The 25,628-nt window shown below is 42.8% G+C and overlaps 1 protein-coding gene across 3 annotated transcripts in view; it reads right to left on the bottom strand.

Moving 5' to 3' along the window:
- Window positions 1-2,106: 2,106 nt before the first annotated feature.
- The window catches only part of PPM1L (protein phosphatase, Mg2+/Mn2+ dependent 1L), a 318,869-nt gene continuing 295,347 nt past the window's right edge, over window positions 2,107-25,628 (bottom strand). For all 3 annotated transcript variants that reach the window (XM_059064997.2, XM_067033927.1, XM_067033926.1), the window contains exons 3-4: window positions 8,767-8,928; window positions 2,107-5,312 (exon numbers count right to left, since the gene is read on the bottom strand). In XM_059064997.2, the coding sequence (XP_058920980.1) occupies window positions 4,966-5,312; window positions 8,767-8,928 (509 nt within the window). In that variant the 3' untranslated portion in view covers window positions 2,107-4,965. The remainder of the gene's footprint in view (window positions 5,313-8,766; window positions 8,929-25,628) is intronic.

Below are 25,628 nucleotides of genomic sequence, written 5' to 3'. Positions count from 1 at the left end.
ACATGTTTTCTTCTAAGTCCTTAACTTGTATTTACTGAAATGACTGTACAAATGATGGCGTGGTTACTACTAAACACATAAACATGATCATAATCAACCCTTGGTTAAACAGTTTGCAGCTTAACAGTAGTAAAAATAAAAAATAATGGACAAAGCATCAACATTATTAAGAATTAGCAAATAAATTTACATACTAGAAAACAAGTTTAGAGCCACATATCTAACGGAAGCCTTATAGTGTCAACTGTCACTTGCCCTTTGCAATCTGCCACCTAGTCTAAGTGATTTTACTTTCTGTTTTATACTAGTCTGGATAACAACCAGAGGGAGGGTGTATTCCTAAATATTGGATATAATTTTAAGGTAATGACGTTATCCTAAATTCACTTTGCACCATATTTTTGACTAGATTTGCTTCCTCTGTGATTTGGGGATTCTCTCTCCAAATAACTTGCCCAACTTAATTATATATATATAAAATGTGAAAGGTGGGACAGCATGGGACAGAGATTTCAGAAATAAGAGAGTAAGTAAATAGTTTACATTTCCGTTATTATACAATGGATACATAATTTTTAAAAAATCTAGTTAGAATTTTAAAAATGAATTCATACCAAATATGCCATTCCCCCTTTTCTATTATTTTAAATATTTTTTTAAACTCTCACACAGTGATAAAATGTAAAAATACTTACTTTGATTCCATCTGGAAAGCAAAGATAACTTCCAAAAAGCAACTGAAAGCCCTTGGAACAAATCTGAGAAATCCTTAGCTATGGCAAGGCTCTTGCTTACTATTCACATAAAAAGAAGGGAGCCCATGTTTAGAGTTTCAAGCAGGACTGTTGGGCTTCTGCTATCGATAAAATTAGATTAAATCATACTCTTTCTTAATACTGCTTTCAGTAACAAATCAGTCTCTTCCGTGAAAGAATTAGTGCTGCTAAATTGCAAACTATACTGCAACTGCTAAGAGTCATAGTGAATGAGAAAACAGTAATATTTCCTTATAGCAGAATTTCCCCAAGTGGGTGCTGTGGAACAGAAGCTCCTTGGAGTGTTACTAGGTGTTACTCAAAAAAGTTTGCATGGTCAGATTAATCTAAAAAACACTGGAATTACATTGGTGGTATTTATTTCCCCTGGGGGATATTTAAATTAGAACCTTTGATGTGCTTATACTAACTTTCTAGGAGTGCATGTTTCCCAAACTCATCTGACGCTGGAGCCCCATGTTTGGAACAGTATCTCTGGAACTTGTGTCCTGTGGAACACACTTTGGGAAACACTGTATCTCATTATTCCTGCAGTGTTCAACTAATTAGCTTAGAAGTCTAGATGTGAAGGATTTAATCCAGAGTCAATTAAATTGGACCCAGCATGGTATCTAATGGTCATGCCATTTCTGCAGAGCTGGGTCAGGAATGCTGGTGTGATGAGCTAAGGCAATTTGGGGGGAAAATTAAGAGAAGATCTCAGTCTAATAATGGGTCAAAAGGAGGAAACAATTTTCTGAGGTCATTGGAAAATAAAACCTTATCCAGAGTATGAATTCCTATACTTACAAGTGTACAGTGAAATGTTGCCCTTTCTAAAGTTTTTGTGTTCCCAGTTGCAAGAGAGTTAGATCTGGCAACAACTCGGGGTGGGGGGGGATGTCAGGAAAATCAAATATACCTGGCAAAGGAGAAAGCGATCACTCCCTTTGTGAAACCCTCATGTATTGCCAGATATCCTAGCGATCCAATTCAATCGTGTAATCAACTTCCTAGGGTCACTTCAAATAGTGTTGATGATGCCGTCACTTGTGCAATCCTGTTTGCACAAAATGTTCATGGACTGAAATCATCACAGCTGTATGAAATAAGACCTGTTTTAAATTATCCAGATCACATATGCTCCATCACTCTATAAAACACTCCGTAATACTCTTACCACACAGACAAGATTCTAGAGCCCAATGCCTTCAGTCCAAGGCAAGGAATAGAATGTAGCCACTGGTTGCCAGTAAGATGTACAGTCATGTTGCATTAGAACAGCGACCTCAGAGCTAAGTGCCATGGGCAAGTTGGTCATGCGAAATAAATGCCGGTCTTGGGAACTAGCTTTGGAGTTTTCCATATAAGTATTATTTATTCCTTTTATTAGAGAATTGCAAATACAGTGAATTTTTTAAAAAGTTTCCCTGTCTCTCCCCCCACCCCCCAACCCCAACCCAGTTTAAGAGTACAGATTACCAGTGGAGCAGTGGGAGAGCAGTGCATTAATGGAGACCTGGTCTTGGCATCTTGCTGGGGGCTCATAAGCACATGATCATTGGTTCCCAGCTTCATTTCTAAAAGACTATAAAACCATTCCAAAATTTGGCACCATAGGGGCTATTGGCAATGCGAACTCAGGCTAGGGGGTCTGGGTGACAATTCCAAAGCTTTGGCAGTGCTGTTTAGGGAAGCTTCACATGCAAACCTCTCAAATCAATTTCCCTAACTAGACTCAACCTTCCTTGTCCCTGGAAAATGGGAGTGGCTGGCCGGTGAGCCACAGGGCATGCTGGGTGGTGTCTGCAGACCCCCGACAGCTGGAGGCGGCTCAGGGAGAGAGAGCTCCAGGAGGATGGGGAAGGGAACAGAGTAGCCTGATTTGAGACATAACTATTAATCAGACTGCTACTATTTTGCCTAGAACTTCTGTTTTTCAAAAATCTACAAGCCAAAATGGGAGAAAAAGAGGCAGAAAGGGAGTAAAAAATACACGCACTACTTGATTAAAGTCAGCAATGAATTAATTCTACAAAGCAAAGTTTAGAAGATGCCTTGTGAATCTCAGAGGGAAAGCCATGCACTCCTGCACTCAGCACCATCTAGTAAGACATTTTGCAGGGCAAATAAACACTAATTTACTTAGTCGCTTTTCTCCTTCATCTTCACCAAAACAGTACTGTTTTCATTTTAGACAATCACAGTGATCATAGAATTTAAAAATATCTTTCCATCGTTATTATGAATTTTGGATTAAGTTAAAAATAAAAAAGGAAAATTAACTGCATACCGTAATACGCTGACACTGCTTATTCCTGGACTCCGGTTAGAGGGTGGGCTTTGGTAACTCTCCAGAATCAGAACGTCCTAAAATCACCAAGCAAACTCAGGCCACCTGGCCTGACTGTCCCATCCCTGATCACAACCTCCATGTCTCCCACATTCCCTTTCTAACCCCCGCCTCAAATACACACATCCAAATGTTCAGTGTCTCTCAATAGGCAGATACTCCAATCTAACATGGTGGCAGGTATTTTGTACTAGAACATTCTATGGCTTAAAAAAAAGAAGGAAAAAAAAAAAACCGAGGTTCTAATTCTCATATTGTAAATTCTAATGTTATAGTTTACCAAAGTAAGCACGTCTCTTGGGAAACCACTATTAATTCTTTCAGTCAAAGAAAGGTTAAGTGCTTAGAGGAATCCAGACAGATTACAGTCCTTGGCAGCCACAAAGGAATCTTTTCATCCTCCTGAGTTCACTCCTAGAACCAGCTTCAGAAAAGCTCCACAGCTGAAGAAGGCAGGGAAGCGGTATCGTGGGCAGGAGGTGGCCAGTGAATGGGGCCTTTGAGAAGCTATAAAGGCAAAAGCTCACTCTGGAAGGACAAAACCAGGTGGACGCCCTGGCGTTTCAGACACAGAGGGGTGGGGATGCAAGGAAAATCTTGTTTGGCTGTTTGAGCCCCTCGGCCAGGGAAACAGGATGACCCAGCATTTTCTGTAATTAACTTATAAAATACTGAGATTGGAAATGTGACTTTGGTGATAAGAAATGAAAAGCAGCAAGTCTGGCCGCAAAAATAACTCAGTGGTTTGCAACCAAATGTTAAAGACTGCTGCCTTTCCACTGTCTAGCAGAAGCACATCCCAGTAGTTTACCACCAAATTCCAAAACTTGGCTGCAAACTCTACTCGGCTTCAGGGAACACACATGCAGTTCTACACCGCTGCTTCTCAGAACACTGCTTCAGAGACACTTGAAAGCTACTAGAGCAGGAGAGGAAAAAATGCACAAAACCGGGCAGCTGGAGCTCGATTCGAGGCGGCAACCTCACCCGCGTTCTCTCTGAATGCAAATAGCCGACTTCCCAAGGGGCGCTGTGACTTATTCGGCCACGGTGTCCTCTACCTACCCTTAAAGGTGGAAGGAATTATGTACTGTGATTTGCTTTTTTCACTTGGTAATGGAAAAAAATCGTGGTGTCTGGTGGTAAAGTTTAACAGCTGCCTATTACATTAGGTAAGGTGTAGGCCAAAGATTAAGGTCATGCATGATTAGGATAAACACACAAAGACTGGTCAGGTGGTACACAAAGTCTATTTAACTAATAAAGAAAGCGAGGGAAGAAGTTTACTTCTGCCGGGCAGGCGGCTCTCATCTTCCCCACGTACCTCAGCCTCCAAGAGCAGCCACAGAATAATAAACCATTTCCAAATCTGTTTCTGCAGGGCTGCTGCAGAGCAGAAAACCTGGGCTCAGGAGGACAAAGCATTCTCAGGACAGCTCTGCCCCTTAGCATAGGGTGTGGCCACAGCGGCCCTGACTCACTGCTCCAATGAGAGGACACAAAGTCTGATGCCTGGAGGGCCCTGTAAGGGATCCTGAAAACAATCGTAAAAGGAGAATATATGGCACATATGCCATTCACTTCATACATGTGATTCTACAGCTATATATTTATATATTTTGAACATTGGTTGAAAGAGTTGGGAAAACACGAAGAAACCATTTTCCAGCCTCTCAACTACATTGGCCAAGAGCACCCTCTGTTCATCACGGCACATAGACTTAAGACGGCCGGGAATGGGGCACCCCATGTCTGGGATGGATGATCCTAACTGTAACTCCCACACCTTTCACTACATTAAAAGAGACCAGTGTGTTGAAAGTCCTTTAGTCTAAGGCAGCTGAAACCCCAGAGGGTTCACTGCTCTTCTGTTTTGCTGCTATTCCTGAACTTCACCACCATGACTGTTATGTTGTCAGGGCAGCCTCTGTAAAATGACTGTAAAACTATGCTCTTGGCCCCAAAATGAGGTTCGTCCAAGCGGTCCTTGATGAATCGAACAGCTTCTTCGTTGCTGAAAGCATCCCAGAGGCCATCTGATGCCAAGATCATGAACTCGGGCTGGAGCTTGTCCAGGTCAAAGGTCAGGATATCTGGGTCTGGGATGACCACGTTGAGATTTTTCAGCGGATAATCCCCCAGGGATCGAGACATGGCCAGGATTCCCTGGACCCTCCAGGAGCCATTGAAACTGATGAAACCACCTGGAAAGATAGAATGAGCCCATTAGCTTGACCAGCTGCTCTCTCACACCCCGGGTGCGGTCCGCGTGCATCTGCAAAGGGCTGACCTACTGCATGTGACCTATGTGCTCCCCTCACCCCACCTTGGTGCTACCAGGAGGGAACAGCATTTCTCTGCATGGCTTGAGGTTTGACGCTATATGGGTAGATCCTCAGGCCCTCATCCTTGGTATCTTAAAAGGCTTCAAGACCAAATTAATAAGAGTGTTGAGGGTAGGAGGTATGGATGGGTGAGGGCATCAGTTTGTTGTTGTTGTTGTTTTTTAAAGAAGATGTTGGGGGTAGGAGTTTATTAATTTTTGGTTGTGTTGGGTCTTCGTTTCTGTGCGAGGGCTTTCTCTAGTTGCGGCGAGCGGGGGCCACTCTTCATCGCGGTGCGCAGGCCTCTCACTATCGCAGCCTCTCTTGTTGTGGAGCACAGGCTCCAGACGCGCAGGCTCAGTAGTTGTGGCTCACGGGCCTAGTTGCTCCGTGGGACGTGGGATCCTCCCAGACCAGGGCTCGAACCCGTGTCCCCTGCATTAGCAGGCAGATTCTCAACCACTGCGCCACCAGGGAAGCCCAGGGCATTAGTTTTAACTTACGGACACCTTGGCAGCTCAGTGGGAGCTCTAGGGTGGGGATCCAGGGACAGCAGCAAAACAGCACTGAAAGGCAGGTGGATGGTACCAGAGAAAACCACTGGGATCCATCATTAGCTTGAGGCTGCCCTTGGGTGTGCCTGTATCTCAAAACACCTCCCCAGATAGAATCAGGATGAAAGAATGGTGTATTTTAGCACAGTTGTTAAAGGCTCAGGCTCTCGGGGCAGACTGCTTGGATTTGATTCCTGGCTCTGTTACTTTTAGCTTTGTGTGACCTTGGATGAGAAACTCTTTTTGATCCTTGGTTTCCTTGGTTCCAAAATTGGGACAGTAACAGTACCTATTCCACTGAGGAGTTGTGAGAAATAAAGGAGTTAGTTATTCCATATTAATTACCTGGCACAGTGCCTGCATGTAACATGCATTCAGTATTATCTATTATTATTTTTTCTTTAAGGGAGTTAGAACTTTGTCCATTCGCATATTATTTGTCAGATATTTATTAAATGTATATTCCATGCAGGGCAATTTGCAGGCTCTAAAGTTAGACAAGATCCAGACCTTTCTATAAAGAAGGAGACAGCCCGACAGGAGGGAAAAGCCACCTGTATCAACAGCTACAAGCACAAAGCAGTATTTCTTCAGGGAGAGACTAGTACCTGCTAAATGCTGTAGGCAGATGGGGAGGGAGTGAAGATTTCTGGTTGTAATAATCACAGAGGAGTGAGCATTAAAGCTGGGCTTTGGACGATGGGTAGGACTTCCATGGGCAGGGATGTACGAGAACATTCCAGGAAGCGTGGTCTCCTGGGCAAGAGTATGGGCCCTGGAGTCACTGTCCTGGGTCTCAGTTCTGGTCTCACCATTCACTAGCTGTGTGTCCTTGGGCACACTAGCCTCTCTGAGGCTCCACTTCCTTGGTTGTAAAATGAGGATACCATCATCAACCTCGTGTGGTAGGGAAAGAGAAAGTATATGTAAAGCGCTCAGCTTAGCTCCCAGCACAGAGCGAGCACACAGTAAATGGCAGCTGACATCACTGTTATTGTGGAAACAGCTTAAGGAATGGAGACAGAAAGACCAACGTGTATTTGGCCTAGACTGGTTGCAGTGTACTGTCACACAAACAGGAGGGGGAGAGATGTCCAGAAGGGAAGGCTGAGGTCAGAGAAAACACACATAAAGATAAGAAAACCAATCATTGTTCATTAAGCCCTGATGTAAAATACACCCTCGACACAGGTGAGGTTAACCTCTTTGGAGATGCTGTCAGAATTTGCTACTATAATCACTGTGGGGGCAGGGGAGTGTGGATGGGTACGGCAGGGAAGAGGAGAGAGGATAAAATGGGTTGACATTTCAGAAGAGAGCGCTGGATGCTAAGGTGGCCTCTCCACATGTACCGTATACACATCCCTGCCTGTGCTTCCTCAAGAGCAGGCTGACTGTATCCTAAGTCCAGGGTCACAGTGGACTGAGATGCTGTCTTCGTAAGGAGGGAAGCTCATCAAAGCTCGACAGATGCTCTTAAAACACTGTTCCATCCCATCAACACAAAACCTGACCAAAGCTTTCATTAAAAATTACCCTGCATCTCAAGCAGTCACTGAAGCAGGAGGTTGTAATAAAATTCAATGCTTTTGGACTCAACAGTATCGCTTCCTACTGTGAAAACTCAAATGTTGTTTAGGTTCTGCGCAGAAGCTGATGTGTAGACATTGAGGGTCAACCTGTAGATTCCCCCAGGCAGCAGGGGCCCTTCTTGGGCTGAGACCCAGGGTACCTGAGCTCCCTCGGCAGCTGGGCCTGTGGCTTAGCACGTGGCACAGAAGCTACATGCTGTGGTCGTCAGTCTGGGGAGGAAAGGGCTCCTCCCCTGCACGGGTAGTAAAGAATCCCCCCCAAATTGACTATGAAAGTGTAATCATCAACTGATAATCTTCCTTCAAGTCTTCGTCCCAATGTCACCTTAGTGAGGCCTGTGCTGACTACCCCGTGACACTCCCCATTCCCTAACCTGCTTTGTGTCTCTCCATAGCAGTTATCACCTTGTAATATACTAGATAATTTACCTATTTTTACTTATTTATTATTAATGTCTATCTTGTCTACTACATTCCCTGTTTCTCAGTTCCAAGATGTAAGTTTGTACCCCCAGCCCCTAGATGTTGAAAAAAGGGATTCTCTCCCTCCCCCAACTGAAATATGTACTTATATTAGGCACTGAGCTCAGTGTTGGGAGTATAGAGATGAACAGACCGAGTTCCTGCCTCAAAGAACTCATGGTCAGGAAGGCAAGACAGATAAGAGGGCCAGGTATGTCCACACGTGTGAAAGGTGACCCAAGAGGTCCACATAGGATGCTGGGGAAAGACTGAAGGGGTGTGACAGGGAAGGCTGCCAAAAGGACATCCTTAAACCAAGTCTTAAAGGACAAGGTCGTTGTTACCCACTAGACGGTGTGGACAACACTTGCAAAGGCAAAGAGGTATCAGCTCCATGGTTCGTTTGGTGGGTAGTAGTTTGGCGCGGCTGGAGAGGAGCCGGGTATGGCAAGCAGGGGCCCAAAGATCTCATTAGCCTTTAAACTAAGGGCTTTTTTTTTTGGCTCTTTTGGAATCTGTGGCCACGAAGAAGGGCAAATTCAGTGGCCACTCATTTGATAGGAAATGTTACAAAGTCCAGTCCCAGCTGCCTCAGCAGCAGCCTCTGTACTGATCTACTCATAACTGGGTAAAGGAACATCTTCTCCCCCAGGGGCTCTCCCAGCAAGCCACCTTGTCCACTTGAACAAGACAGCACAAAGTCCTCGGAGGCATTCACAGACTCACCGGCTCTCTTTATCCTCTTCCTTTCCTTCAGCTGGTACGGCTTGTGATCATGAGACAAAGGAATGGCATTCCCGTCCTTGTCACACAGGACCCCACGCGAGTCACCCACATTGGCCACAGTGAGGTCTTTATCTGACAACAGAGCAATCAAACACGTTGTGCCTACAAAACAGGAGAGAGAGGCAATGCAGGAGGTCAGTGGTGCTTTGAGGTTAGGCTGCTTCTCGTGGTTATTGGTTCTTCAGTCATTAAAAAACTACTCCTGCTGGGTGAGCATTTGACTCCAGCCACTCTGAGAATGACAGCTGTTCACTTCAACAACACTGATCAGATCTGACAGTCAATTTTCTTAACCATGTTGGAGTCTCACTGAAATAGGCTAGGATAACATTATCATCTTCCCAAATCATTGTTGTCTCTGCTACTCTCGATTTAAATGCATATCACACTTAAAAGGATTCAGAGACAATCAGAATCAGCTTGAAGCTTCAGACAATTGATATTTATTTTCTGCTTCTTTTTGGTGCTGAGTTTCTGTGAAATCCCAGTTGAAAGTGGGAAGGAAAGAGGTCGGGTGGGCTCTTCAAGCAGGAGGGCCTGGGAGGGCCAGTAAATGACAGATGCCACAACCAGGTCCTATGGAGCCATGGGGAGCGGCCTATACAAACTAGCCTATATATGGAGTCGGACGGCAAAGACCGGCAGCCAGAAACAGGTCAGCGCCAGGGTGTGATGGGGGCGGACTGTAAAGGCAGAGGCAGGAAAACCCAATATGAGGACAGAAATGAGGTCTATGTCGACAGGCAGGGGGGGATTGGGGTGGTCAGAGTCAGAAGGGAAGCAAGAGGTTACAGCTGTTTGCCTGGAGCCCACACAAGTCACAAAAGGACAAGCTCTCTCTCCTCAAACTCCTCATAGAATGAGAATGGATAAAAGCAAGTAGAGCTGCACAGTCTGGTCTAGTTGGAGGCCGCCCTTATTACCTGCCCGGTGCTCTCTGTCGGGCCCCTCTCCTTTCTCCTCCCCCCACTTCTGACAGTGTCATTGAGTATGCAAATACCTGCTGAAACGCACAACCCATTAAGCTCTGGCTTCAAATCGATAATGCCTTTCCTTGTTAAAATTATTCATCAATTAGTCTTCATTAATATTTAACCTCCTCATTAAGAAGGTCATATTCAATAACAGAATGCAAATTGCTTTTTATCTGCACAGAATGACAAAAAAGACTGAATTCTTAAATAGACATAAATAAACACAGATTGATATCAAGAGCGGGGAGAATAATTAGCATTTTCAGCTATTATAGTTCTGTTGGAAATTCCATTCTAAAGCCTGTTTAACTCAAAAGTGCCTTGATCAGAAATGGAAACACATGAAATGTTGGTTAACTCACGATGTCTGATGTGAAAAGCCTTGTGAAAGGAGAAAAGGCTAATCTCAGGATTATCAAAGCAGATAGCAAATCTTTCACCTTAAAAAAAAGCTGTAAGAATGAAAATGTAAGCACAAGATGGACAATTCATATGATCAGAAATCATTATTCTCAGTTTTTGATATTAGTTGTATTTTGGTCTTCAACCATCCTCACTCACTTTGTCCTCAAGCATCTGATTGTGTTAACCTGTCTATCACGATGAGAGCACAGATTCTCCTATAAGGCACACTCTTGGAGTCAGAAAGGTGAAATGGAGACACTGTGTTACTGGATGTTACATGGCTTGGGGGCATTGTATCAGTTCAGGTCTTGGAGTTGTGTCTCTCAGAGGCCCTCTTCCCTTCTCACTCTGTGCACTTCGAGAGATCATGGCCCTGACCTTTGTTTCTACCACCATCTCACCTACAACGCTAGCCTGGCTGACACTCCTGAGGTCCATATCAACTGCCTGCTAGGCATTTCCATTTGCCTGTGCAACACGGGATCCAGAAGAGGCTTTGGGGTCTCCGTGTCAGGGAGGTGAAGGGATCCACCTGGATGAGCTGTAAGCCGTTTCCCCACCCCCGTTTCAGCCACAGCAGCTCTATATCCATTGTTAGCTTCATTGAGCTGCTGCATGTTCTTTTTGTCTGTTTTTTGTTTTAAGGGGGGAGAGGTAATTTCTATAGCTAAAAAAAAAAAAAAAAACCTTTGACGTTTAATTGTATATGTGATTAAGAGCCACTGAAGGGTTTTAAGCAGGAGAGTGACATGATGAGATCTGTGTTTTAGAACATCATGTCAGTGGCTTTGTGGAAGATAAACTGGAAGCAGGGGGAACAGGGAGAGTTCAAGAGGATCTGAATTAATGTAGTAAACACAGGGATTGAGGGTCGGGGACAGATTACTTAAGACCAGAATGGATAGGTCATAGAGAATAAGGAAATAAAGGAGAAGGGGAGGTCTAGGATAATGTCCTGGAGTCTAGAAGGGGGGCACTGGGTGCTCCATGGACAAGCACTTAAGGAGATGTTGGCTTGGGCTTTGGGGAAAGGCTTTCTCACTGAAAGAGACATGATGCAGAACACGACCCATTTCTTTGGCCTCCTGTGGCTCCTGTGTTGCCCAGGGCTGTGGCAGCCATCTTGCACCATGAGGGGATATGGTTCAGAGTCAAGGCTCTGTGTCCAGAAGGAGGAGCAGAGAGGTGAGGAACCTGAGTCCCTGAGACATCACAGAACTGCTGACCAGCCTGGACTCGTCCTGTTCTTGTTCTGCAAGACACTAAATGACTTTACTACTTAAGGCTTTTTATGTTGGATTTTGTTGTTGTTGTTGTTCCTTGTGGTATCCTAACTGGTTCAGGGGCTTACAGTTCAATAAGGGGCTTCTGGATGAGAGATTTAGAGAGTGACTGCTTTGCTTCACTCACATGTGAAGATTCATGGCCTGCTGATTCCTCTGTCAAGAACACAATCCCACTGTTTCTACGGGTTTATAAAATCTACCTCCTGATGTGGATTTCAGGAATGTACTGCTTTGAGAAAGTGGAAATTGCCTGTGTCAACAATAGACTCTCAGACTGGGCCAAAATGGGTGAGCCCCAGGTAGCAGAAGGAGAGCTGCAGGCTGTGTTTAGGGTCACTGAAATGTCACTATTCCCTCTCCATAGAAACTGCCTGTGTCCTGGGTGGAGGCCCAAGCATGATCGAAAACACTGCAAACAACTTATTGTTTGGGCTTTGCAGCCTTAGCTCAGGATTACAAGAGACAATTTATAATCTAATCTTACATTACATTGTGGCTGAGGAAAACTCCAGAAAAACATTATGCCCAAGAGGAAAGGAGAAAATCACTTTTTCTTTTGCATGTATGAGAAAAAACACTGCCAAGACTCTGGTTATCAGTTTTGAGATAAACTTAGCCATCATAGTACTATTTATCAGAAATACCAGGGTCTGACAATATCACTTAACCCTGAACCTCAGGATTGTTTATATTAATAATTTAATCTAGGTGATACCTTAATTGCAAATCTGGACAATATTTTGGAGCTTTAACCTAATAGTCTGACTTAGATTAAAAAAAAAAACTGAAAAAGTAAATTCACACAGACTAGACTTCAAAATCCTAGCTGAGTGAGGTCTGGCAAATTATTTAACTTTTAAGCCTCAGAAAATGGTACCATCATCCACTTAGTTGCTCAAGCTAGGAGACATCCTTAGTTTTTTCTCTCTTCCTCATTCCTGACATTCAATCCATCGTTAAGTTCTGTCACTCGTACCTCTCAAACACATCTTAAACCCCTTCCCTTCTCGTGCTCTCATCGCGCCGACTGTAGTCCAAGCCACCACCATCTCAGCCAGCATGCTATTTCAGCTCTCCAGGTCCTGCATGATCTGCCCCTGCCCCAACCTGTCCAATGTTATGTCATACCACCCTCCCCTTGCTCAAGGGCTCCCTTCTGTTGCCCAAACATGCCAAGCTTTGTGTTGCCTTTGGGCCTCTGTACGCAGTGTTCCCTCTGCTAGTATAGCTCCTAGCCCTCAGCACTGGCTGACATGCACATGGTGATATCTCAGTTCCAGTGTGACATCTTCAGAGACCTTCTTTGATGGGGGATCGAATTTCCTCTTTATGTCCTTTACTGCCCTCACAACACACAATTATGTAAATATCTTGTGTATTTCTTTAAACAATTTATTGAATGCCAGTCTTCCCCTGTACAATGTCAACTTCACAAGGGTAAGAATATCATCTGCTTGTTTTTCTTCCTATAATGCTGAGGTCTAGAACATCACAGACCTCATATTTGCTGAATAAACAAATTAACAAAGGAGTGATAAACAATCACACAGTCTCTCCTTGGTCCTGATCTGACATTATGCTAAAGCTCCCGCTGTCTTAACTCTTGAGTATGTCAACCCAGTTCAATACCACACTGTACCACATCTTCTAGATATTGCCACAGCAGGGAGATAGCCAACTGTAGCAAAATACATTTTACACGTTGATCAAAACATAAGGACCCTCCTGTACATGTATAACCATGCTCACAGGCACACTGTTAGTAAGTGGAGAGAAGTTCCAGCCCAGGCCTGTCCCTAGCTCTTTCCTCCAGTCCAGGCTCCTGGAACAATGTTAATGAAACATGAGTAGGGCATCCATCCTCATCAGCTTCTAAAGCTGTGGCACCTTAGGAAGCAATAAAAGTGCATCAAGGTGGTCATTACATGAATAATCTCTGTCTGCGTCTGACCTCAATCTGACCTTCAGCAAAGCAGGCACGTTTTTGTGTTGTTCTATTAATTCTTGTTTTCCTTAGGGAAAACACACGAATGCCAATTATTCATCAGTCTATTCCTCTAAACCAGCCTTCTCTCTCTTGATTTAATTTCTAGGATGCAGACAAAGTAAAGGTACACCAGAAAATCGATTCTGGACTTGTCTACGTATTTTCATTGGATAATATTATGCATTGAATTCATCGGATGAGTTGAGCTTGAAGAAAAATGTAAATCCTAATGAGGATGAAGTAGTTTGGGATATCTCAGCCATCTTTTAAAACCCTAGCTAAAAAAGTTCCCAGTTCAATTAATAACAAAGTAGTAATAACAATTTGTTCAATGCTACAAACGCCACGAAGTGGCTAACAAACACACTTGCAGTTGATTTCCTGACAGCTTAGGGTGGGGGAGAGGCAGGTATTATTCTTCCCTTTAAACAGATGAGAAAAATGGGACTCAGAGACTTCAAGTGTCATACTCTTGATTACACTACTCAATGCATATGTACTGAATGACCAAATGACTAAAAACCCTGGGAATCCAGAATTATTACTTTAGTAATAATAATAATGATAGATCTACTGCTTAAGCATTTTACTATAATGCTAAACATTTTATTTACATTACGTAACTTAATCTGCACTACCTGTGAGAAGGCAGAATCATCCCCACTTTACAGACGGGGAAACGAGGTCTCAGACAGTATAGCAACCTGCCCAGGTCACACACACGGACTGACTGATTTCACTGGGCCAAACCTTTGATAATCGACACTCCTTCTTGCTTTAAACTGTTCTCTTCCTACCCCCAGAAGGAATGATTTCTGTGACCAGTTTCTATATTTCTGTGTTTTGAATAGTCCCCATTAACTCTCCCCCTTTTGTAGTATAAACTGGCGCATGTCACAGAAAAGTTTGTAAACCAGGATAAAATTTGATCAGTGTGATGTGAATTTCCTTTAATATAATTGTGATTCTGGATTAACTTAAACAAAGCTGGTACATTTCAAATTCTCAATAATAATCAGAAAGCACGTGAACCTCCACAAGTAAAAAACCAAGTGACTTGGATTAGTGTCAGGTCCTTTTCACCTTGAATATTTTGCTGGTTTTGAACAGAAATTGCAAACTCTGACGCCTTCGGGTAAGTAGGCCAGGTATAAGAAAAAGCTTATTACCCTCTCAGAGTAGCTTTACCCTTGTACTTTTGACAGAAACATGGGTTCTGAAGATGTTTTTCTACTCTAAGAATAGGCAAGCATGATGATAAGGGACAACTGACATCAGGTTTCAGTGTTGGGTCCACAACAGGGAGTGGTGTGGCTTGTGGCAGACTAGAGAACACTTGCTAAGGGGGCAGCATCTCCTCAGCAATGAAGATGGTTGCCATGTGGGAGTGCAGGCCCACTGTAACCAGTTATTCAGATTTTTCAAGGGAAGCCATTTTTATGTGAACTCTCCTGACTTTTCAATGTTGACAACTTATTTTAAAAAAACAATGCAAGCCAAACAAAAGGCAACTGTAGGTCAAATGATTCTTTGACCCATTAGACTAGCAGCTTCTTTTAGGACCAGGGGGATGCCTTATTCATTGCTGTATTCTTGTCATAGTGCTTTGTACCCTGCACAGACCCTTAATGCTGGGAGGGGTGCTAAGGACTGAGGTGGTGGTGAGGAAAGTGGAGGTGCTTTTGTACAACTTGTACTAATTGTAGTATTTGTACAATTCACACCTTCGTACTATGTAAATATATATACTCTTATTTTTTGAAAAATATTAACAGGGCTATCTAGGTGATGGGATTTTGTTTTCTTCTTTATGCTTTTCTGTATTGAGATGAATTTAACGTTACTTAAAACCACAATTTATTCACAACGGTTCAGGAGCATATCCACTGCAAAAAGCAAAGTATTCAAGACATAAAACAGAAAAAGCAGAATTGACAATCACGGTAGTAGAATGGTACAGGTAGAAAAAAGGCCCAGAGGCATAAGGCAGTGACAACGATGACAGCACCACTGTTGACAGATCATCAAGTTCAGATTCGCATTCGCCCACCAGTGACTATCCATCAGTGACTCCGTGACAGACATGTGAGCCTCAGCTGCCTTCAGGCTCCCCCTGCACAGCCTTACCTGACCTCTGAGCAGTGCCATCTACAAAGAACAACCTGCCCTGAGTGCCAATCAAAGCATATTACCCTCAACCCCTTGCACTCCCCTCCCCCTCTTCCTTTATGCACACAGCTATGATTTAAAAGTTGGAGTCATGAGAATCCTTATTTTATGAAAGTTCAGCTTACTACAACATTTTGTTATGTGACTGACACCGCAGCTTCACTTTTTCTGGGGTGGAGATGGGAGGCTGGGCAGAGCAGAGGAAGCTGAGTGCAGTTAACATGCCTTAGGAGCCATGCTTCACAAAGCAAGCGGACTCTCTCCCAAACAATGAATGCCACTCACTCATGCTAATAGTGATTCCCCTCAGAAACAGAAACTCTTTTGTAAGAGAATAAAGGAAATTGCCATTTTTTTCTTCAGGAAAGAAAGAAAGAAATTGGGGGTGGGTGGAGAAGATGTGACAAGGGGAAAGGAAGGGAAGGGGACACACACACAAAGAAACAGAGGAAAAGATAGAGACAGACAGAGAGAGAATGAATGAATGAATATTTCAGTGAAGGTGTTACAACCGCCTAAAAGCCATTCATTATACCCAGCAAAGGAGATTCAACACATTTATATGAGGGGAAAAATAGGTTTATCTTGAAAAGATATGACGATGAATGTTAGTTCAATAACACAATTCCAGGGCCTAGATGACATCAAGGCCTGGAAACTGACAGAAATTATACTGGTGTGCAACATATTGGAAAAAGAGCAGGCAAAGCCAGTCATTAATGAAAGCATCATGGGGAATGATAAGATCAGTGCCAGCAGGGCTTCCAGCCAACACTGATCTCCCACAGCCAAAGCTGTGATGAGCCCTGAAACACAGATAAAGTACCAGGCAGCTCGCAGATAAGACTGACTCCCTGACCCCATCCCCTGTCTTCACGATCTCTAAGTCTGCCAAAGTTTGGCCTGCTCAGAGTCTGTTCACCAGTCTTGTAATAATTAATGCCATGGCAGAGACAGACCTGGCTGGGATTATCCAGTCTCTGGAAAACTAAAGAGTAAGCTCTAATCTTTCCTTCTTTATGCCTTTTCTCTCATCTATTGCCTGAATCCTTACACTTCCCTGCTCTAAGTTCTCTTGGAGGCAGGCCCTCTTTAGAATTATATTAACGTGCATGGCTGGGGTCGGAGAGTCACCGGACACAATTGTCTAACTCCGTGCAGGAAGGAGGCTACTGAAATAATACCAATTAACAATTCATACTGTAAGTCAGTAGCTCCACTGTGATGAGTCTTATAGTGAGAGTTTGAAAGTTATTTTATGCTATGAGAGCCTTGAATGGAAAGTGACTGGAAAGAAATCTATGTGTGCAGAGAGACATGTGTGGGCCAAATTGTGGGAGCTGCCATACACTGTCCATTCACCCCATGCCAGGCTCCGTGCTCAGTCCTTGGCATAGGCAATTTCTTTAACCCTAACAGCCTATGAGGTACTATTATTCCCATTTTACAGATGACAAAACTGAGATTAAGGGATCAACCCAAGGTCATGTGGCTAGTGAGGGACAGAACTTACCCAGTGTGTTGTCAGAGTGTTACTTTCAACCTTGAAGCAGGCTGTGGCTAGTCCATAGTTACTGTTTCTGGGCAAGCCAGAAAAAGGCAACTCTTCCTCAAGACACTTTACTAGCATCTCCATAAAAGGGCCACAATGCATGTTCAAGTTGACGACAGTGTGAACGGCGCCTCCCAGAGCAGTGCAGTCAAACATGCACAGTGATGTGGGCAGCCCTGCCCCTGCCACCCCACTCCCGGCCCCGGAGGGAAGAGACCAGAGGAGTGGGTCACTCAATGAGGAATTTCTGCAGGACAGCACATGAGAGGTTTTCTACTTCACACAGAGTCTGGCAGCAGCCCTAGAGCCCAAACTGGAAGAGTGAAATACTTTTTTTTTAATACATCTGTATTGGAATATAATTGCTTCACAATGCTATGTTAGTTTCTGTTGTACAACAAAGCGAATCAGCTATATGTATACATATATCCCCATATCCCCTCGCTCTTGCGTCTCCCTCCCACTCTCCCTATCCCACCCCTCTAGGTGAACAGAAAGCACCGAGCTGATCTCCCTGTGCTATGTGGCTGCTTCCCACTAGCTAGCTATTTTACATTTGGTAGTGTATATATGTCAGTGCTACTCTCTCACTTCGTCCCAGCTTCCCCTCCCCTACCACCCGTGTCCTCAAGCCCATTCTTTTTTTTTTTTTTTTTTTTTTTTGTGGTACGCGGGCCTCTCACTGTTGTGGCCTCTCCCGTTGTGGAGCGCAGGCTCCGGACGCACAGGCTCAGCGGCCATGGCTCACGGGCCCAGCCGCTCCGCGGCACGTGGGATCTTCCCGGACCGGGGCACGAACCCGCGTCCCCTGCATCGGCAGGCGGATTCTCAACCACTGCGCCACCAGGGAAGCCCCCCCCCCCCTTTTTTTTTTTTTTAGATTATGTATATATGTGACTCTAGGTCTGTCCACCTCACTACAAATAACTCAATTTCGTTTCTCTTTATGGCTGAGTAATATTCCATTGTATATGTGTGCCACATCTTCTTTATCCATTCATCCATCAATGGACATTTAGGTTGCTTCCTGGCTATTGTAAATAGTGCAAGAGTTAAATACTGATAGCAACACATCTGAGTGTTCCTGAGAACACACTAAGGCCTTCTTCCACCAAGACCTAGTAGGATGGCAAACTATCTTTGTGGGTTTCCAAATAGAGGAAGCAGTGATAGGACATACTATATAGGGAGGGAGGCTCATGTGAGGCCCCCAGACCGGGCCCAGAAGGAAGCCCCCCCACCATAAATGGGACCCCTCTGGGTCTTCCTTTGCAGCTGAAGCTGCCTCAGCTTCCCTTCGTCACATGCTGGAGCGTAGAGTGGCAGGAGTAACATTTTGTGAGAAAAGGTCTATTACAAATTATAATTTTCTTCTCCTCTGAGATTTTTGCATAAGCAAAAAAATCAGCCATTGAGCTGGACACTGGCTGAATGTGAGGCAATCAACTTGATGACAAACTCGATTATTTTAAACCCTAGTGCTAGAAGTCTAATTCCAGATTTAGGTATACTTGGGGTCTTCCTCAGCAAACATACAGTAATTAATAAAATGACTAGAAGAAATAAGAAACAGTGTACAAGTGCCAGAAAGGTCTTTTCCACAAATGAGGTGTGCCACCCTAAATAAGACAATCTGTTTTATGAGGTGATGGGAGATGGGGGGAAGAGGTCATAATTCAAGCTTTTAGAATCTGATGGAGAATTCATTAAATTTTCATACTTCACCAAAGTTAAAATATAGATGCATCATCTGATGTTCTTGGACACCATTTTGAAATCGAAGTGTTCTTTAACTTCACACTTCAGCTGTAGGAATAATGTTTACTTCATACTTGAGTGTGGCCTGTGGACACCCTTCTAACCCTTCCTTTTTAGTTCAGTATGAACATGTTCAAGAGAGTCACTTCCTATTGAACTGATCACATGTACTGGGGAGTCTTAGAAGAACCACAGCATGTCCTTTTGCTGCAGGAGCCTTCATCTCTCCTCTCTGGCATGACTATTTTGAGGTACAAGTAAGCACACAAGCTTCTTTGAAGCTCATTAACATACTTCTCATAACTCTTGCTGACATTTAGTTCAGATGATAACATGCTACTGAAATTAATTTCTAATTACATAATCACAACCTGGATTCTAAGTTCAGTATCTTTTAAGGGTAAATAAAATTAATTTCATGGTTCTTTGATTCTTCCTACATAAGCCAGAGATGTACTGGCTGTATTTTTTCATGTCTTCATGTTATTTAAGAATTCTTCAGTGAGATATTTCATTTCTCTTTAGGGTTCCCGGCAAATTACAAGTATGGTTTCTGCTTCTTTATGAATGCTATGGGAGTGAGGTACAATAGGAACGTCTGAAATTGAGCTTTATTAAAAGGGGTACTTGCTTTTTAATAAAAGGCAGAGAAAGGGCACAGAGAGAAAAGGGGAGAAGGCTTGGAATGAGAGGTGCAGGCTGATTCATCTGGTGCTTAGCAGAGAATCGCACTTTCTTTGACCTTTTTTATCTCAGCGCAGAGTCAACCCTTTTCCCTATTCTTTCCATTAAAAACAAACCTGGTCTTTGAGGTGATTAAGTTATCTTTATTTAAATTACCATATAGCTAGCCATCTATTTATATATATACGTGTTGGAAGGATGACATCTGGAGATATTAAAGGAAGTTCCTGCCCCATGTGTGTACATGGCTGTCTTTCATTCAGTGTGAGGCACTCATTGTCCCAGGGAAGATTAGGATTGCTATGGCTGAAGTGCAAAGAGAAAGAAGTAGTCAGGTTTAGCTTTTGAATTTCAAGGAGATTGGAAACTCACAAAGAGACAATATTCTCAAGAGAAAAATTTTTTTGAGCATCCATCAGCCTCAGTTCTGTACTAAACCTCAGGCATATGAAGATGGAGCGAGTTTTCCTGCCCATGGGTCCTCTCTTCTTGCTCCCCTGACATGTAAGGCTGGGCAGGAAGGAGGGTGGTGATGGGTAGAGGTGGAGGGAAGACAAAGAGTCTTTGATGTGTGGATCTCCAAGAATTACATGAAGCTCAAAGCACAGAAGACCTAGACCTTGCTTTCCAAGGCACAACCCAAGAAATCAGAAACCTTTGCCCCAGTATAGAGAAGCAATGGCTGAATGAGCTCACTTGGACAGCCTAACGTGGAGTAGAGAGGACAGTTGAGAACTGCTGGGCTTCTCCTGAGGGGGAAATGGCACCTCTCAGAAGCTTCGGAGCCTTCCAACCACAGGTCCTGGAGACCCTGGGTCATCCCAGCAGGTGCCATCCCAACATCCTGACACTTAGATCACCCCTGGGGAAAAGGGGGGGGCGGTGAACACATAAGGTCAACTTGGTATTTACACGTAAGAACCTGAGGAAATATCGGGAAATTACGGTATCTTCCTGGAAATGAATACAGCAAGATTTAGTAACAAATCCAATATGGACTCAAAATCTGTTACATTCAGTTCTATGGAGACAAATTAAACTTCAACACATGTTTATTTTGTAGCCGTGTAATTAGTGTGCGTGTGTGTGTGCACGTATCTGCCTATCGCACGTTGCACATCTTAAATTTTACCCTGGCATAGACATTACGAAATTTAAATCTTAAAATGCTACAGCTAGTTCCAACAATGTTTGATAACCAAACAAGACTTCCCTGGGCACTGAGTTTGTTCACACATACCTATCACTGAAGAATTCCAGATGGAAGGAGAAATTGTTTCCAAAGCCAAATTTGCCCTTGTGAATGAAGTACACCATTGGCAGGTTTTGCAGTTACACATAAATTATTTTCAGATGATCTTTTCCATCCAAACAGAACAAAGTCCCGTTTAAAGGGACAAGATAAAAGTTGTACAATTATGTTCATTTAGGATAAATAAATAAAACCAAATATGATTTGGGGCCAATCTGATACAATAATTAATTCTCCAACTTGCTTTCAGCTTAGTGGGCTACAAAATTGACTCTAAAGCTATGTCTCCAGGAAGGCTGCTTCCTCAAAGATCTGATAAAATCCTGGCTTTAATTCCATCTGGCCCATCTGGACACATGCCAAAAAACTGATATCCCATCTCTATATCTACAGCCAAGAATACACAACCATGTTGCTTCTTGAAAATGACCATCTTTCTCCTCTTTCTCTCTCACACCTCTATGTCCTGTACCTAATAACAGTATAAGATTGGAAGGGTGTGTGTATTTTGACTAAAGAGTTTTATGGTCTTTGTTCCCTTATTCAGTACTGAATGTGTAAATTACGAGGTTTGGTGCTGGAACAATAAAAATGAACAAGATATAGTCCTTAACCCCAAGCACTTACTGCCTAATGGTGAGATGGAACCAGACACTTAGAATCCAGCATGGTAAATGCTGTGACAGTGCTATGAGAGGCTGGGCATGTGGATGGGGGTGATGCCTCAGTCTAGGGAGATGGTGAGTGGTGGGGAGAAGTGCAGGGAGGATTATTGGGAAGATGTGAGACCTTAACTCTCTTGAAGACCCAACAGGATAAGGAATTCACGTGGCCTAATCTGGTTCTTGGCACAAAGGAGGAAGTAAAGAAAGAATCTGTAGGATAAAAATGAATAAAGAGAGTAGGTCTCTACAGGGGACTTCTTTATATTTCATTTCAAAACAAAGACTAAAACAAACACTTGTTTAAACTGTGACTCGATAATGTCAATTCTTGAATTTTATCCTAAGGAAATAATTAGAGATATGAACAGAACTTCACGTATAAGGATTAACCTCACAGAATTAATTTAAACAACAAGACAATAGAAATAACCAAAATGAGTAGATGTATAATGCATCATGAAATATCCAAATAATAAAGTGCTGTATGAACATTAAATATAGTGTTTCTGAAGAACATACATTCTTCAGTGCTCATAAGTGAAAAATAAAAACTGTACATAGAATTTCTTTAAAATATAACACATTAGCATTTTACTTGGAAAAAACTGTACATAAAATATTCCAATTTCACTTCAATAAATACATGTGTATAAATGTATGCAGAAAAATGTCAGAAGGAAACAAAAAGAAGATTGGTTATTAAAGTTCATTTAAAATTTTTTTTTGAAAAAATTTTCTGAAATCTTCTACATTTAATGTGACTCATTTATAGAAATTATTTCACTTTTACCAAATTCAGGGCTTTTAACTTTCATGTTCCTTGATGTTAGGCATTTTTATCCTTCTGAGGGTCTTCTATCATGGTCTACAATGACTTGACTGGATTTTTGGTTGAGCTGTTTGATTTTAGTCACTGAACCGACTTGGCATTTTAGTAACAAGCCTGAGGCTATGCCTCCCCTGTTTCCATTTTGGCTAATGTAGTTCCAGGAAAAGAAGGAACAGTATCAGGGGGGATGCCAGGCCCCAGGTTTGTGACACCACACTTGTGTGACACCACCATGCTACATGATTAGATGCTACTGCCCAGAAAGGGACAAGGGATGACCCTAGAGGGCGTAGGGCAGCAGAACCAGGCTGATTCTGACACATTTCCTGCACAGGAAGCCTTGACCAGGGAGAGCCAGTTCCTCAAGGCAGTAGATGGTGAGTCTATTCTTCCTATGACCATTGACTAGTGGGTGTCACGTTATTGGAAGAGAGGCCTATTGGGGGGGATGGGGGACAGGAGACAAAGGAGGAGGAGTCTCAAGATGCCAGAATCTCAAGTCACAAAGGGAGACGTCATTAACTAGACAAGCTACAGTGGGTCAGGCACTCTGCTTGTTGTGCACATATGCCTGACTTTTTTTTCACAAAAATCCTGCAAGGTATACATTATCATCATTATCATCATCATCGTCATCACCCCTGTCCCTCAACTCTACAGATAAGGAACAAGAGGCTCACTGAGGTCACACAGATTTTGAGTGGAAGAGCTGGAATCTGAATCCAGGTCTGACACCCTCAATCAGGCTTTAAAAATTTTCTCTAAGAAAATTTTATCAGGAGTGTGACAAGGAAGCAGTCAGTTTTGCCAGCAAACAGCTTTATCTAAGGATTCTTTAAAGTTTATATTTGCTTCTGCTAAAGAACAATACAGGGCAATATACAAACTAGGTATTCAAAGAAACCTTTCTGGTACAGTATGCAAATGATGTATAAAATATTTTTTTAAATTGTTTTTTAATTCATGGCTGAGTTGGAAGATGAGTATGTGATTTTCTAGGGAGGCTAGAAACAATATGAAGGTGAAAAGCCCAAGGAGTAAGTAAGGGAGAAAGAGCTTCTCAGTTTGGAAACACCATCAGACACACACCCTCTCCCAGATCTCTGAGGCTCTAAGTCACTTTGGAAGGGGCTCTGGGGCATTTAGGATGTAATGTTTACAGTGCATCTGAGGGAGGGCTAGATAGTCTGCAGAGTTTGCAAAGGAATACCAAATACGTCTTCTAATGACCCTGCATGATATTAATTTTCAAACGCAGCCTAACCAGAACTTAGGCTGCGTTTCAGCTGCTCAGTCCAGTACTTGGGGTACCTCCCCACAACTGGGGCATATTCCAGGCTGCTGGCTTGAACCTCCATTGAATAAAACCTAAAGGCTCATATTTTCCAAGTGTGAAAAGAAAGCCTTAGCAGTTATAAGCCCAAGGGTTTCAATAAACACTCAAGGCATCAACTACATGAACATAACTGATAAAGGAGCTGGCCAGGTCAGTTAAGAACAAGGAGATTCTATAATTAATTAGGAAACATTGGGCTCCAAGTAGGTTTAAATCCCCTCTTGACCCCTGACTGTTTAATATGTGAACTGCAGGAGACATCTTTTGAACTGAAAAATAAGAACCTATCAAGGGGCATAACCTCCATTTATCTAAACACTATTCTCAGGATCGCTGGAAAGCCCTCCCTCTGGAAGATAGCTGAGAAATGGAGCTTCTCACAGCCCCAATGCCCTTTTGGACCCACCCTAAGTTGAACTAAGGCAGTTTTTTCACTGGTCTCCAGTCTATTTTCCAGGCAAATGTAATGAAGTCAACCTCTGACTTGAATAGAAAACAAGGTTTTTAAACATTAAGTATGATTCATGGAAGTGATTTTGTTTGGGGCTCCTCCAAGGGACTGTTTCCTCTACCTATTTTACTTTCTGGAGTTCCCAAATAAGCAAAAAGTTTGTAGAAGCCACACACAGAGAGTTGGTTGTGGCCTACAGACAGCGCAAAACTGCTAGGCAGCAGGGACCAGAGGTGGGAGGGCATCTCAGCATGTGGTTTCCGTGTTGGTTTGGCCTCATACAGCCCCTGAAGGAGCTCTAAACCCCAGGGTGGCATTATTGTCGACTTGCTGGGTTTCCTGCCACTCTGGCTGCAACAAGATTCTGGCTGAGTTTATAAATGATGCTTATTTAACCTCTGAACTCCTCTGCTAGCTAGCCTAGAGGCTGAAGTTATTCATTCGTTTAGCAGGCTTTTAAGAAGCACTTTCTGCTATGCCAGACATTCTGACACAAGCTGGGGACTCAGAAGCAAAAGATGTAGTCTCTACGTGGAGAAGTCACGGTTTAATGGGGTGTCAGTGGGGAGAGAATAGAAAAACAATTCTATGATGGCCGAAGTTGAGAGAGGCAAGCACAGAAACCCACCTGCAATCATGTGAGGAGCAGATATTTGAGCTGAGTTTTGACTGATGAACAGGAATTAGCCAGACAAAGTTGGTCTGGAGGAAGGCTTGGATTACGTGTATGTATGGATGCTCTATGGGTCTATGCGTGTGTGTGTATGGGGTGGAGGGAGTTGAATAAGCAAATGAATGAAAGGGGATTTTTTTCTCTTCTATACTTGAGAAGGATTTTTAAAATATTCTTTTATTATGATGATGACTAGGACATCTGATTTAACGTAAGTCCAAATATGTCAAATCTCAATATGGAAATTAGTGACATTAAGAAATGTCAAAGCTCTCAAACATTGTCAAGCTGCAAATATGATTATATAGACCCACATGCTATTTAAGAAAATTATGTTTAGAAAGAAAACATGATAAAGAAGCATTCCCAACTTGACTTTAGAATGTTCACAAATCATCCATATGGAATTTTCTGTGATTACTTAATTAATAGTAAAGATTTCCACCATATGCTATACTGCCCCATTTCAGCACTGTAGTTAGTCAATTACTGTACTTAATTTTGGTCTATTTTCAGTTCATATGTTTAATCTTATAGAGTTAGGGAACACGTGCTCTTACTTGCTTGCAAATGTAATGTGTAATGGGAAATTCCCAGCCTTGAAAAACTTAAATTAAGAGCACATGCTATATCAGTCCTTTATTATGATGGCTGGAAGACATCCAGCTGAGGACTTTTGAAAAAGGAGGAGTATTTAAGCACTACTTACTAATTAAATCTCTAAGGCTATGATTTGGAAACAATTTTAAAACTATGTATTGTACTTCAAAATTTTGATTGA

This window comes from Kogia breviceps, chromosome 5 (assembly GCF_026419965.1).
Source record: "Kogia breviceps isolate mKogBre1 chromosome 5, mKogBre1 haplotype 1, whole genome shotgun sequence".
NCBI lineage: Eukaryota > Metazoa > Chordata > Mammalia > Artiodactyla > Physeteridae > Kogia > Kogia breviceps.
The sequence above is the reverse complement of the archived record's forward strand: the minus strand, read 5'-3'. Positions and strand labels throughout refer to the sequence as shown.